The sequence below is a fragment of the Cydia splendana genome, chromosome 6 (genome assembly GCF_910591565.1).
Source record: "Cydia splendana chromosome 6, ilCydSple1.2, whole genome shotgun sequence".
Classification (NCBI taxonomy): domain Eukaryota; kingdom Metazoa; phylum Arthropoda; class Insecta; order Lepidoptera; family Tortricidae; genus Cydia; species Cydia splendana.
This window is the reverse complement of record NC_085965.1, coordinates 1,083,317-1,099,934: the sequence shown is the minus strand read 5'-3', so window position 1 is coordinate 1,099,934 and position 16,618 is coordinate 1,083,317. Positions and strand designations below refer to the sequence as shown.

Genomic DNA, 16,618 nt, shown 5'->3' with positions numbered 1-16,618 from the left:
GCCGTTACGTTGTTAAGCTTGGAATAATACTATATAATATAAACTAGTACAGAATATAAAATGCTAATATTCGGCCAATCCTGAAGTACAACGCGTCTCTGCGTTTTAAAGAGTTAAACATAAGTAATCCACATTATACATACTTAATGCACACCAGAACAATAGAATCAATATTACTCAACTTATGAACTATATCACTACAGGCATTCCTCAAATGCCTGCAACGACTCACTCTTATAAACTACATCAATACATGCCTTCACATGTTATTGACTCACTGTTTCTTACAAACTACATCAATGCATGCTTTTACATGTCATTGACTCACTGTTACATCAATACATACATTCACATGTTATTGACTCACTGTTACTTATAAACGACATCAATACATGGATTCAAATGCACATGCCATTGACTCACTGTTACTCATTTAATACATCGATACATGGGTTCACATGTTAATGACTCACTGATACTTAATACATGGATTCACATGTCATTGACTCGCTTTAAATCACTTAATGCATCATTACATGGACTCACTGTTACTCACTGAATACATCAATACATGGGTTCACTTGTCATTGACTCACTGATACTTAATAAATGGACTCACATGTCATTGACTCACTTTAAATCAATACATCATTACAAGGACTCACTGTTACTCATATAATACATCATTACATGGGTTCACTAGTCATTGACTTACTGATACTTAATACATCATTATATGGATTCACATGTCATTCACTGTTAATCACTTAATGCATCATTACATAGACTCACTGTTACTCATTTAATACAAAATACATGGATTCACATTTATCATTGACTCACTGTTATTGGTTACATCAATACATGGACTAACATGTCATTGTCTCACTGATACTCACTTAATAGATCAATACATGGACTTACATGTCTTTGACTCAGTTACTCATTTACTATATCAATACATGGACTCATGTCAGTTACTCACTGTTACTCATTTTATACAAAAATACATGGATTCACATATATCATTAACTCACTGTCACTCGTTACATCAATACATGGACTAATATGTTATTGCTTTCACTGTTACTCATTTACTATATCAATAGGTACATAATACATACCATTGCCTCACTGTTACTCATTGAATACAAAAATAAATGGATTTACATATCATTGATTCACTATTATTCATTTACTACATCATTGCAGCTCTCCACCTGCAATGCCTCACTGTTAATGTATGTACCATATATAGCTCACTCAAATTTAATAATTGCATGTCTTTTATACTGAATCACTCTTTATTGTTTGACATATTACCAAATTGCTATATTATTCTTTATAAATTCGCTCTTATAACTCCTGTGTTACAAATTATTATACAATACCTTTTTTTTTTTAACGTCACAAAATGTATTATTCTTTATAAATTCGCTCTTATAATTACTCTTGTGTTACAAATTATTATACAATACGTTTTCTCATTAAGGTCACAAAATGTATTATTCTTTAAAAAATTCGCTCTTATAATAATTACTCTTGTGTTACAAATTATTATACAATACGTTTTCTCTTTAAGGTCACAAAATGTATTATTCTTTCAAAATTCGCTCTTATAATAATTACTCTTGTGTTACAAATTATTATACAATACGTTTTCTCATTAAGGTCACAAAATGTATTATTCTTTAAAAATTCGCTCTTATAATAATTACTCTTGTGTTACAAATTATTATACAATACGTTTTCTCTTTAAGGTCACAAAATGTATTATTCTTTAAAAATTCGCTCTTATAATTACTCCTGTTGTTACAAATTATTATACAATAAGTACTTCTCTTTAAGGTCACAAAATTCTCTAACTCACTTTTTTTTTTAAATGATCATGGATAAGTACCTATATATAAAATAAATAAATATTAGGGAACATCTTCACTGGTCAGGTACTTAACTATCTCTTAATAATATAAGTTTCTCTGTTTCACTTCATAACCAGTTGTATTGAATTGAATATATCTTTCACAATTTCATTATATTCATATTACTGTTACTCTTGTAGTGATCTCATCACAATTTCAACACAAAGATAAATAGGTAATATTTTAAACAGTCACATGCATAATTTAAGTTTTTAAGTCTCTTGACTCTCTTGTATTCCAAATTCCAAGTTATTATCACAAATATTAGTTTGCTAAGCATTTCAATTTTGCAACAGCTATGAATACTACTTTATTTTAAATTATGATTAATAAACCTCAAATTGATCATGATCACACCTTTTCACTAGGCTTGTGCCTGCTCATTCACTACAGAGAGTGCTCTGCTCTCGGTCAAAAGAACTATTTCGGTCTTTTAGTTCCTATAGTTAATGACTGACTCAAGCTTACTTTTCACATATATCATCATTATCTTTTATTTAATAACATCTTTAACATTATTAACATATATCAATTGTTGTGATAGTAAACATATTTACCCTCTGCTTTCACTCTGAATCACTATGTATGTATACTAGTATACTTATCTCCCACAAAAAAAAATATTTTAAGCCTTAACACCTTGTTTATTAGTTTAGTACCCTCTCTATTAAGTTCTACATCAACTTATACCGGACATAAAATTATATCATTGCGCAACTCTAGGTATGAAATCATATTTACTAACTGTGCTGCAAATGGCAATTCAACCATTTATTACTTTAAGGGTCTAGCAAAGTTTATATATTCCTAAATCATCCTAAAGGACACATACACATAGAGTACACAACAGTCAGTGTTTTAATAATTTGTAGAGTATAATTTACTTTCATAAGGCGCTAACTGACTACCACTAAAGTGCCTGCAATAGCTTGTGAGCCCAATGAATAGGCTACATTCCTACTAGTCAAATCAGCTTCTTTTTTTAGAACTGTCAAAACGATTTTTTTAATATGGAATTTATATGGAAACATATATAATGACGTCACGGTAAACTCACCTACTTTTTATATTTCAATCCGATTTATGAAATACAAATTGTGTTTAAAAATAGCTGTTATCTATGTTTTTCTAATAATTATCTGGTGCTTTATTTCATGCACGGTTTGAAATAATTTATTTTAAGTATAGGAAACATCCCTGTTGTACATAATCCATCAGGAGTAACCGTGTACAACACTGCAGTCTATACATAAACATTACAGGACTTGAACAGGAAAACATTTTTACTAATTTCATACAAACATAAGTCATCAATAATTTTAACGACATTCTATAACATACTACAGTAATAAATAAAACTTAAATTATCATTCTGACATTGTCTACTTCTATGGTCACTACTTTCCTACCTACATGATTAACTAACAAATTGCATAAACCCCACAATAAAGTTATTAAGGTGACATGGACTGACCGGGTCCATGAGTAAATTTCAAACATCAGTTCTCTCTCTCTTTCTCTCAGGATGCTTGGTAGCTCAGGCTTTCAAAATCAACTTATGCCTGGTATTGTACCCTGCTAATATAAATTTACTTGAAATTATTACCTATTTTTTTTTTATATATGTTACCTGAACCAGCCTTTTTACTGAATATCTTTTTTTCGCTAGGTGGCTCTGCTACCGCCATCATCCAAAATTACGTCTCGCATTTTTACTTTGATATAAAAAAAACTACAATGTTTCGATCAAGAAATATCAACGTCAGTGAATTATTATCAAACAAACTTTATGCACAAGTGTTATTATAGTGAATCCCGTGATATTTGTGGTATAAACTTGCCGAAACTTGTGATTTCTGAACCAAAGCAGGGGTGCGAAACTCCTGACTTCGGTCAAACTCGGCTCCGCTCGGCTCAGCATTGCTCCGAGCAATTATTAGGGTTGGCACCACTTGACTTCCTTTTGCGTGCACGACCACAGATAAGATAATCACTTGATTTTTGACAACCCTAAATAGCCGAAAGGGATAGTGCCATATATTAGAAAGGGACGGCATGATTCGACCCTGAAACGCTGTCAAACTTCGGTTTTGTAGGAAGTTTCCTTTCTGTTTTGACATTTAAGTGCTTACTTTTTACCCCATTATAAAATTCCATTCATGCACAGACTACCCTATTTCCAACTCCTGTAACTGTGATTCAATACAGAATACTGATGTAATAAAATATCTTGGTCTATTAGTAGATGAAAAACTGAATTTCAAAAACCACATTCACAAACTCTCTGCTAGAATAAGAAAATCCATATTTATTTTTAAAAAGCTTCGTAACACTGCCGATGATTCTGTGCTTAAATTAGTCTACACCGCGCTCTGTCGGTCTGTTATTAGCTACTGCATCACAGTTCACAGTTTGGGGAAGTGCGGCAAAAGACCCCTATGCTGGAAATTGAAAGGGCTCAACGCTCTGTTTTAAAATTGATGCTTAAAAAACCCTTTTGATTTCCAACCATAGATCTCTACGCCGAAGCCAAGGTCTTAACTGTATGTCAGCTATTTTTAATGAAAATCTCTTTACACACACACAAATTCTCAAAATTGTTGCCTTGCTATAGTTCTTTAATTAATAAACGCATCTTTAACTTACCAATTCCTGAAGTCCGTTCCGCCTTTGGGAAACTTTTTGGGGAAAGAGTCCGAGTGACTACTTACAACGCTTTGCTTAAACACTGCAACCTTAAATATTTACCATTATAGAAGCTAAAATACTCTTATTTAAATTTTTACATTCACTTACTTATGCCGAGACAGAAGATATTGTAGTTAAAATACTTTAAGTTTAGTTTCCATACCTTGCAATAAGATTGTATATTTTCTCTTACTTGTATTTAAGTGAAATTGAAATCGTTTATTGCATATCACATAGCAGCTTCGTGCTTCTCTTTAAGTCTGTTATTTGTAATTGTAACTTTATTGTGTAACTAGTTCAATAATTTTAACTGTAACTGGTTCCCCTCGATACAGGTGTAGCCTTGTGTGGAGACCTGGAGTCCCCTGACATATTCTGTTGTGTGTTTTTATTGATAATAAAATTTATGCTTATTCTTATTTTTATCTCACTTATTACCTAATGCCATTTTATCATGATAATAATTTTCTATGCCGTGTGAAAATATCTGATGGCAGGCCTCGCTACCATCTATGTGAATGAGATGAATGACTATTACAACAATCCATATCCAGAGACCTACTACTCACTTGTCTATATTATGGTGCATACTGATATTTGATATAGTACTGCCTTGCCTTGCACTTGACTTTTCCTTACTTTTTCTGTCACACTTTCTACTACAACCATGGAATCTTCCCATTTTTCACTTTTACTGTTTAAACTGACAATATGAAAACAAATCCACATACACATAACATGATAGTTACAACCAGTAATTCAGAGTGAAATTCAAAAGTAACAATTATGTACCAGAATTTCCTTAAAACTGATTTCCATTCACAATCAATACGCTCACGAGAAGCCAAACACATACTATTAATCGCTTGGTACTATTACAGCTATTGGAGTTACTGTAAGCATTTCAATAACAAAAAAAAGAAATTACGCACACGAACAAAAGATAAACACATGAAACATGCTCTTGTTAGTACATTCACGACACAAAACACGCTATGTTATCTTATTCTTTTATTATGTGGACATAAGACTGTAAGTAGTGTAAAGTTTGTTCAAATAGGTTAGTTTTCCTTAAACGGATATCACTTTCTCCAACTCCCAGATTTGTTAGTGAATAATCACTTCTCTGACTGCCAAAACACGGTGAAAACAGATGAAAATAATTGGAATTATCAGACCTCTGGCTCCCAATTTATAGAAATAGCGTCTTTTCCAACTAGCGGGCGTCGGTTTCAAAGCAAGCTGCTCCAACATATCCCACTTCTGAATTGAAAGCCCACCCTGTGAGCCTTGTTCTGGGGATTATTATGCTGCTTTCAAATATAAAGACGATGTTCTTCTTGACAGGTTTATAATTAATATTCGTTTTACAAAGCAAGTTTCTCATTAAGCCGCCATACTTCACAAGTTGACAGGCAAAAGCTAAGAGTCACAGATAACATATATCAGCCCTACGCACTGTCATTAGAACTAATATTACAATCATCGTACGTTGGTACACTGTATTAGCCATATTGTTTTATTAAGCCGTTACGTTGTTAAGCTTGGAATAATACTATATAATATAAACTAGTACAGAATATAAAATGCTAATATGTGCAATCCGCCGCGGCAAATTAGTTGCGTTTCGTTGTACAAACTAGTACAAACAGCAACACTTCTACCTGTACATCGGTGGACCTTATTATAAAAGGCATAAGGTCCACCGATGTACAGTTAACCATTGACGTATAAAATCTCAGGACTGGCCTTACGGGCAATAAGAATGGGGCCAGTACAGCGGTGTGACACCGCTACAACGCGATTGGTTGATGAGTTCGCATCACGCACGCATTGGTTGATGAGTTCGCATCACGCGCGCGATTGGTCGCAACTAGTTGCGTTAGGCTGCGCGATTGGCTCGAATTGGTGAGTCACACCGCTGAACTATAGTACCATTTTTAGTGCCCGTAAGGCCAGTCCATAGATATAATACGTCAATGCAGTTAACAGTATGGACGATGGTACGACTAAATTATCAATGGGCAGTTTTATTGTTTATTCCTAGTTCATACATTGTTTCCAAGAATGTTTACAATATACGAGAAACGTATCGGTACGTAAATAACAGATACGTAATAATGATAATACATAATGACTTATTGTGAATGACAATAATCCCTAATAATAATGTTATATAATGCTATAGTAACACTGTCTGTCTGTTACCCCTTAACGTGCTGAACCGCTTTAGTGGTTTTTGACCCCTCCCCCCATTGTCACACTTGGTCACATTTGGCAAACCCCTCCCCCCTTGTTGTGACGTCACATTTTTTCAACGAAATCGGCAAATCGAATTAAGTAGGTTGTACCTATTTTTAATACAAATTTTATCAAAATATTTTTGAAAAAAGAAATATTAGTACCTACCTAATTTTATAACCCAAAACTGATTACGAAAGAAAATTAAACGAATAAAAATGATTATCGTTCCATAAACTTGTAATTTAATTGTACAGCTAATTAAATTATTTAAATAAGTTAAAGTGACGTCACAAAGTGTGTGACTCTCCCCTCCCCCCTGTCACAACATGTCATATTTTCTTGACCTCCTCCCCCCCCTAACGTGTGATGTAATTAAAGCCCTTGCTACACGGTCGCCGACAAGCCTTCTTACCGTCTGACCTTGGTGTCCTTGGTCAGTTTTGGTCAAATTTTGTTGGAAACAACTGTCTACACGGTCCGGGACAGACCAAGGCCACGCGGTCTGAAGGCTTGTCGGCGACCGTGTAGCAATTAAGGGCTTAATGGATGACCCCGTACAGATGGACTGCAACCCGACTGGAACTTGTTATGGGAACTGCACGTCGACTTCGCAGTTGGCGTGCAGTCGGCGTGCAGTTCCCATACAGTTGCAGTCGAGTTGCAGTCCGTTTGTAAGACGAAATTTGGTATGGAGATCGTTTGAGGCCCGGGGAAGGATATAGGATAGTTCTTTATAGCAGTAACATAATCTAAAATGTTATCCTTTTGATTCCTCTCCCTCTTGCAACCGGCATCTGAAAATGTCTTGCATATTTTTTTAAATTCTCGATGGAGCTTAAATACCTACTTAGCTTATAAAAACTTCATTTTGTCAGTAACATAATCTAAAATGTTATCCTTTTTATTCCTCTCCCTCTTGCAACCGGCATCTGAAAATGTCTTGCATATTTTTTTAAATTCTCGATGGAGCTTAAATACCTACTTAGCTTATAAAAACTTCATTTTGTCAGTAACATAATCTAAAATGTTATCCTTTTTATTCCTCTCCCTCTTGCAACCGGCATCTGAAAATGTCTTGCATATTTTTTTAAATTCTCGATGGAGCTTAAATACCTACTTAGCTTATAAAAACTTCATTTTGTGAAAATTAAGCTTTAAAAGAATAAATCAAATAAAGTAACACAATAAAAGGAAATTTCAAAAAACTTAAATCACATTTGAAATTTCAATTTATCGGCAAAAATAACGGAAAATGAATTAAGCGCGTATTCGGTGTTGGGTTTTTCAAGTTGGCTTAACTGAATTGTTAAAAAAATACATTGGAATGAAAGAGCAATCTCATAATGCAGCCATTCTCTAAGTGTGTTCCGCGGAACCCTAGGGTTTCGCGACACCCCTGCAGGGGTTCCGCAAGAATTTAGAACACTATGCTTTAGTCGCCTCGAAAAAATTTACTATGCAAAAAACACACTTCTAAAACCATTGTTTTTTTGTAGGGTTCCATCAAGTATTTCACTTTCCAAAAGGGTTCAAAAAAAAAGACTGAGAACCGCTGTCATAATGGATTATCGGATTTTCCGAAAAAGCGTTGAAAATCTGGCGAGTTTTGTTTGCACGAGGGCATATTTAAAATAGTAAACAACATCTTTTTTCAGATTTGGGAATTTTTATGTTATTTCTACTCGGAATCACGAGCTAGGGTGACTGCTATAGTTATTGTCCACTCTTAGAGCGTTTTCACATTGGCCGATCCGATATCGGATGTAGGAAGGAAATAAAATGTAAGAAATATGTGTTTCCCTGTATTTATTTACACATTTAATAAAACATTATTACTAAAAAACGATAGACAACGCAAAAAAAGCGGACTTAATGCCAATGGCACTCTCCTGCAGCAGTTTTTGTCATAGGCGCCTTCCGACATCCGATATCGGAAAGGCACTTCAGACAAATTCAGTTTGTGTGCGACTGTGCGTAGGTATGTGTAGGCATAGTGTGCGTGACCGCTAAAGACGGCGACTAGGCGGATGTAGGATCCTACATCCGATATCGGATCGGATAATGTGAAAACGCTCTTAGGTTATCACGTCTATACTTTAAACAGTCTGAGCCCGGATAATAATTTTCACTACAACAGCATATGGCCCATCTACACTTTTTGCGCGAAAGTTTTGGTAATAGGTATGTAGTGCGTTCGGCATGCTTGACGAGTTCGGCAAATTACAAAACCGTTTCACGTGGTCAAATGAGATGGAAGATGTAGTTATAAGTTATAAGGCTTCTATAGACGTTGCAACAAATGGCATGCGATTTTAGATCAGGTAATTGCTGGCTAAGTAGGAGTAAATGAATTCAATCGTTCGACCAAATGCCGCACCTATTGCAAATCGCATGCGATTATGGTGATGTTTGGACTGTTTGGAGGTTTGGACCTCTCCAAACTCTTTTAGTCGTATTTTATCTAGTCTAATTTTAGCATACGTCGTATTAATATTTTGTCGTATCATTATTTAATTCAATCTAAGAAAAAAGGCGCGTAATAAAAATGCGGAAACTTAATACATTATAGTTACAATGGGGGTTTTCAGAAAAAATGGTAGGTACCATTAACATTTTTTCGAAAAATCTTCAACTTTTGGGCTATTTAGACTCAGAATCACGAGTACTGTTGAATGAGACAAAGAAAAAAAGTGTCCCCAGTTTAACATACAAATTTTGGGTGTCAGATTTGTGACGGTCCATACAAAATGTATGTGAAAATGCGTCACAAAACTATAATTTTTAAATCGATAGTCCTCGTGATTCTGACTATTCTGAGTAGAAATAACCCAAATGTTAATGGATTATCGAAAAAAAGTAAATGGTACACTTTTAAGTGAAATTTCCCGCATACACTCATGACCAGGGATCGTTAATTTTCCAGCAATTTTGGTGCAGCATAGTAAAAAAAAAGGATTTTCTTCAATTTTTTTTCTAGGGAGAGGATTGGTTAAGGTTAACACTTTAACTGTCCCTCGCCTTCACTACTGACATGGACCGATACGTCCGTGCATTACAGGTAATGCACAAATGTATAGAGCCATCCATTTCTGATGTCACTTGGACGTGACAGAACTAGTTAGACGGTGTATGTCATGTAATGCATGGACAGTAAAAGTGTTAATATTACTGTTATTATACCTAATTATCTATTCCACCTAGAGTAGGGCATACAGATGCTTTTAACCAACAATGCTGCACCAAAATTGCTGGAAAATAGGGTATTTTACACCTTGCACGAAATAAAGCACCAGATAATTATTAGAAAAAAACAGATAGGAGCTATTTTTAAACACAAGTTCTATTTAATAAATCGGATAGAAACATAAAAAGTAGGTGAGTTGACCGTGACGTCACGATGTATTTCATATAAATTCCATATTACCAAATCGTTTTGACAGTTCTAAAAAAGTAACTGATTTGACTAGTAGGAAAATACCCTATTAACCATCTATTAACGATCACTGCTCATGACGCAGTGTTCGCACTTCGCAGCTAACGCAGCTTCATGCATTCACGCAACGCACCAAGTGTGGAGAGGAGAAGGCTTTAACTATGACTATCATCTATCAGCTAGCTACAACCGCTCTATTCCGGTTATCCATGCATATGCAAATAACTTATTTACAACAGGAAATATTTCTACTACGCGCTCATCCGAATTCATGGCGCGTTCTCTATAGATTTTATAAATAGATTATCTATAACAGTTAGGATAGAATACAGTAAACGTATATAAAATTCATACTGGAACATAGGTCCTTGGGTGTTTTTTCTATTCAATAATATACCTACAGCATACATCAAATGGACCAAAACACAATTACCTATGCGATTCGACGTCGATTCGTGGAAATTCAACGATGCGCGTGATGAAAAATCATGACGCAAAGGCGTGTGACTTATTTTATTTACCAGTAGATATACATTAAAAAAATACGAAGGGCTTTATGAAGGACCAACATTCAGACGTTAATTTTGATTTATAAGCACGCTTTCAATTTGATAACGGTCTCCCAAAACATGCTACCAAACTAGTCCCAATTATTACGTTGTTAAAGTTCAATTCCGCTAAACTCGTTCTCATAAAAATATCTACAACTTTGATAACGATACGCTGTATGTTATCATACAAGGCGTCAACATCTAGTCAACATCTCGTGTGTTTATGTATGACGTAACGTCATTCGCAATTTATAATTAGTTGGACTTAAAGACGCAAGCGGCGTCACGCGTTGTTACGCTCGGAAAAGCGTCACATTTATTCATTTGACCTCGGTCGAGTTGATATGGGTTGGCGCCACTTGTTTATACGATAAACGTGATTTGAAATGATACTGAAATAAAATTGGGAAGTTATAGCCGGTCAAACAAGTTTGTGTAGAATAAGGCGCGAAATTCAAATTGTCTATGGGACGAATTATTTTCTACTGACGGCATTTGCTTGACAGAATATAGTAAAAAAAAAATAGAATATTATTATAATTACCTGGTATTTTAACCACCATTTGAGGTGTTCGGTGTTGGTTGGGATCCAACTTAAACGTTTTAAAATGACACCACTACACGGAACACTTATAATTACAGATATTTCCTCAAATCCACTTCGCGGCCGTTTTCTCGGTAAACTCTATAAGCAGTTTCGTAGAAACAAGTCCAACGGAGAAATTAATTTGCGGGAAGCGCGTTCCGTCACAGAAAACGGTTCTTAGAACGCGGCACACGTTCAATTTCACTGTATGTAGGTAGCATTTATCACAGATAAAGATATCACGAGAGGTGAAAGTTCGGAGGCGAAACGCCTCGCGGCATTGACGTCCCTCTACCGTGTTCAAAAGCAGACTGAACGAAACGAAACGCAAAGCGCGGTCGGCGCGACCGCGCACGCGCGAGAAAAGGACGCACGATTTACGTTTTCAAAAGAATAACCCCGAATTAAAATTTCACATGGTAACTGAGTACTACTTCGATTCAACCTCGAAACAGCTGTCAAGCTAGCTACCCCCGTCAATTAATGTGATCAAACAACTCGAAGGTCAAAAGCCAAATATAATGCAGCTCGCCCGCCATGTACTTAGGTTCCTAGAATTAGATAGCGCCGCAGTTTCTGGTATCGGCATTGTCACTGTAATTTATTCGAAGGTTCTTGCTGTAGGTATAGCGTGGTATAGCCAACAAATGTAGGTGTGTTGACCTCTGGTTCTATCAATCATATCTCCCGCGAGCATGGGAAAGTTCATTCACATTTGGTCTATTTGTGTGGGTGGGTGGGCCTCGAAATTCTTTGCTGTAAACTTGTAAAGGCTGTGTGTGAATAAGTGTAGACGATGAGCTGGCACTGGCATCGATGGCATAGGTGAGTTAGGTGACAGTGGTGACACCAATGAACATGTGCCAGTTGCTCAGATTAGTAATAATAGTGTCATAAACTAAGTAGGGGGTCATCCATTAACTACATCACACGAATTTCTAGGTTTTTTGACCCCTCCCCCCTCATTGTGACACTTGGTCACATTTGGCAAACCCCTCCCCCCTAGTGTGACGTCAGCGTCACATATTTTCAACGAAATCGGCAAATCGAATTAAGTAGGTTGTACCTATTAATAATAGTTTATCAAAATATTTTTGAAAAAACAAATAGGTATTTCTAATTGTATAACCCAAAACTGATTAGGAACGAAAATTAAACGAATAGAAATGATTATCGATCCAAAAACTTGTAATTTAACTGTACAGCGAATTAAATAATTTAAATAAGTTAAAGTGACGTCACAAAGTTTGTGACTTCCCCCTCCTCCCTGTCACAACATGTCACATTTTCTTGACCCCCTCGCCCCCTCTAAACGTGTGTTGTAATTAATGGATGACCCCTAGCTAGAGGAATCGCGTTGGTCTCTAAATTGTAAACTTTTTCCGGGAAAACTCCTATCTAGTGCCACAGATTATATAACAGTTCTCTAGTACCTATCTTAATTATACCTACCCATAGGTATACGACTAGTATACGTGACGTTTTCTAACTTATTATAGTTACTATATCATCTATTTGTAGACACGCATCACGCACGCACGTAGGTATCTATTAAGCCCCTGCTACACGGTCGCCGACAAGCCTTCTAACCGTCTGACCTTGGTCTGTCCCTGCCCAGTTTTGGTCAAATTTTGTTGGTAACAAAACAACTGTCTACACAGTCCGGGACAGACCAAGGCCACGCGGTCTGAAGGCTTGTCGGCGACCGTGTAGCAGGGGCTTTAGTCTATGATAGGAAATGTAGGAAATGTTTACATGCGTAAAATGCCTACCTAATAAATATCGAATTATCATTATTCATTACGCAGAATTTTAACAATTAATTACGTAAGTAGCCTAAGTATGTACCTATATATATGTCGCAGTCGGATCGTATAATCCGCCGTATTACATTACGGCTAGCCGTTTTCAAAAACAGGGGCGTTTTGAAATGCGGCGGTTTAACGATTAGCCGGATTGAATGCGGCTGAATGAGAATCCGCCGGAATGTATTCGGCGCCATACGTTCTTCAACACGGCTAGCCGTAATGTAATACAGCGAGTCATTAGCCGCCGCTTTGACAGTTTTTAGTTCCCATTTTTAACACCCGTGGCGCTGCCTGACAAACGCTGGGGTGTCCATCAAATCTGGAGTTCGTCGGACTGTTTCTTTTCAAAAAACATTTCTTTCGCAACTTAACTAGACGGAGCCCCGCGAAGCGGGGCTCCTATTTCTGAGCGGTTTGCCCTTCGGGCATCTGAAGCTACCTAACGAACCTAACCTACCTACCTGTTGATTTAGTGAGACGTCCGTGAAAACATTACACTTTGGGGAAAAAAGCGTAGGTAGGTAAGTAGGTTAGGTTCGTTAGGTAGCTTCAGATGCCCGAAGGGCAAACCGCCCAGAAATAGGAGCCCCGCTTGCGGGGCTCCGTCTATTTAAGTTGTGAAGGAAATGTTTTGGAAAAGAAACACATGTAGTGCGGTGGGACCATGGTAAAAATAAATTAAATTGCAAACATTGTCAAACTCCGGTTACGTAGGCGACCGAAAGAACTGGTCACTCTACAATCTAAAATAGTAGTACGATGCGGCTAAACGTTGGCCGCCTTATTGAAGAACGTATCGCAATGACAATCCGGCTAATCGTCGAACCGCCGCATTTCAAAACGCCCCTGTTTTTGATAACGGCTAGCCGTAATGTAATACGGCGGATTATACGATCTGACTACGACATATATAGCAACGCGTATATGTCACCGTAAAATTGTAAACACTCAGTTTACAATCTCACTATTATAAACAATAATAATAAACTGACGGTAGGGAGAGGAAATAAGGGTTATATTCCACCTATCCAATTTAATTGTACAATGTGTATTGCATCTCACATTTTGTTTTGATGAGATAGTGTGACGCGGTGACATTGGACAGGTAGAATACCGCCCTAAGTAACTAACGCTCAGTGCTAGGACACGAACCTACGGGGCCTTATACTGACCATTGGTGGACCTAATGCTTTTACAATAAGGTCTATGAATTATCAGTTAACAGCTGTACAGTCAGCAGCAGAAGTTGCTAAGCGGGCGAAGTGTTCAAAATGAGCTTGACGCGACTTTTCCCAGAGATAAGACCTAGATAGATCGATTTATCGCCCCCAAAAACCCCCATATAGCAAATTTCATTGAAATCGTTAGAGCGTTTCCGAGATCCCTGAAATATATACCGGGTGTGGCCTGTAACATGAGCAAAAAATTTAACTGTAGGCTGTACTCCTCATACTGACCAACATTTGTTCAGCGACTTTTAAAAATAACTTGTGGTTTTATTTTTAATACACTTTAAAGTTTATTCTAAGACGCAATGTATTGCGAATTTTGTTATGTTTAAGGCGTGACAAGCAACGTCAATCACAATGATATGGCGTGGCGATGGCGTCCATTGAAGATAATATTTATTTTGTATGAAAAATAGGGAGTCTAAATACTTCATAATTTTTAAAAGTCACCGTTTGAGGAGTACTAATCTATGTTTTAATTATTTGCTACTTATAAATAAATAAATAAGCAAGAATTGCTCATGTAAAGGTAAGTATTAGATAGAATAAGAGCGTGTCAAGGTATTTTGAACACCTCGCCCGCTTAGCAACTTATAGGTACATATGCAACAATGGGGAACGATCAATAAGGGGATCTCGTGTTCCGCGAACGCCGCGGCGTGCGTGCGCCGGCGCGGGTTCCGCGAACGCAAGAGACAGTCTTGAATAACTTGGAATTTGTGCCTAACTAGCGAGCCGCTCCAGCTTCACACGGGTTACACAAAACTTTAACAAATTATACATCTAAACCTTCCTTAAGAATCACTCTATTGATAGGTCTAAACCGCATGAAAATACGTTCAGTAGTTTTTTATCGCGGACATACCAAACAGACATAGTTGTCGGCATAATTGATTGATACATCCATGACATTGCATCTTTCTAGCACAAACTACGGTCACGGGGCAAAGCCTCGGACGGACAGACAACAGACGGACTTAAGTGTTCCTAAGTTAACTACGGAAATAAATCGCTATACGATTTCTCAAATACTCTCCTGGCTGAACTCACTGCTATAACAGCGTTAACAATGGTTCGTTAAAAGTTACAACTTAAAAATACGAAAAAATGTTAGACACCCCAGAGCCTCTACCATCAGTTTTAACATTGACATAACGCTCACGTCTACGTAATTTACTTTCTGTACATCTCGCTTGCACCATTGCTCGCATATGCGAGTACGAGCGAGATGCATAGAAAGTAAGTTACGTAAACGTGAGCGTTATGTCAATGTCAAAACTGGTGGTAGCCGTACTGCAAACATTTCCGACTTCCAAGCTAAACTTATTTTGCAGAGGTGCCCAACCTTCGTTAAAAATAATATCAAAGCAAGAGTTTCCTCGTTAGAACATTATAGTAGTAGTAGTAGTAGAGCCATTTATTCCAATAAATATTACATTTAGTTTGCATAATATACAATTATTATTCTCTTTATTTATTTTTCGTCTTAAGTTAGGTATTTTTATAATATGAATATAAAAGTAAAATATAAAAACACTTACAAAACAATAAAAAATACATATAAACACATTATAAAAAAACCTAACCTAGGGTGCCGCCGGTAGCGGGGCAGGGCCCAAGCTGCCCGCAGGGCCGCAGAGTGAGGAACCGACGTACTATACGCGCCGTGTCCAAAATTACCGCCTTCTGCATCTGACCCTTGATCCAACCACCCAGCGAGAGTCTCTCTAGGTGTTGGTCGATTATTATTATTATTATTTTATATAGATAGATTTAGTATTAATAATATTTTCGATTTAGATTATTGTTCCATGCATTAATATAATAGTTTAATTTTATAAGTAATTTAATTATTCTATTCTATTCTATTTCTTAATTATTTATTGAGATGTCTATTTGTGGACATAGGCCTCCTCCATCGTGTGCCATGTATTTCTGTCCGTGGCAATTCTCGTCCAGGCTACGCCAGCCACGGCCTCGATGCACGGACCTAGAGAGTAAACCGGATAGTGTACATTAGCCAAAAAGTGTGTCCACATGAGAAGTCAAGGTGGGCCGTTGCATCTCTTTCTAACTAGGGTGATCATAAGTCTTAAGCCCCCTCCAGACTATGCGCGTGAATCGCGGGCGAAGCCGCGAACGCAAGTGTGGAGTCGA

General features: G+C 36.8%; 1 protein-coding gene across 1 annotated transcript in view; it reads right to left on the bottom strand.

Moving 5' to 3' along the window:
* The window catches only part of LOC134791245 (suppressor of cytokine signaling 2-like), a 60,414-nt gene extending 48,566 nt beyond the window's left edge, over window positions 1-11,848 (bottom strand). Inside the window, exon 1 of the mRNA XM_063762227.1 lies at window positions 11,383-11,848. Coding sequence (XP_063618297.1) covers window positions 11,383-11,401 — 19 coding nt within the window. The 5' untranslated portion in view covers window positions 11,402-11,848. The remainder of the gene's footprint in view (window positions 1-11,382) is intronic.
* Between the last annotated feature and the right edge of the window lie 4,770 nt (window positions 11,849-16,618).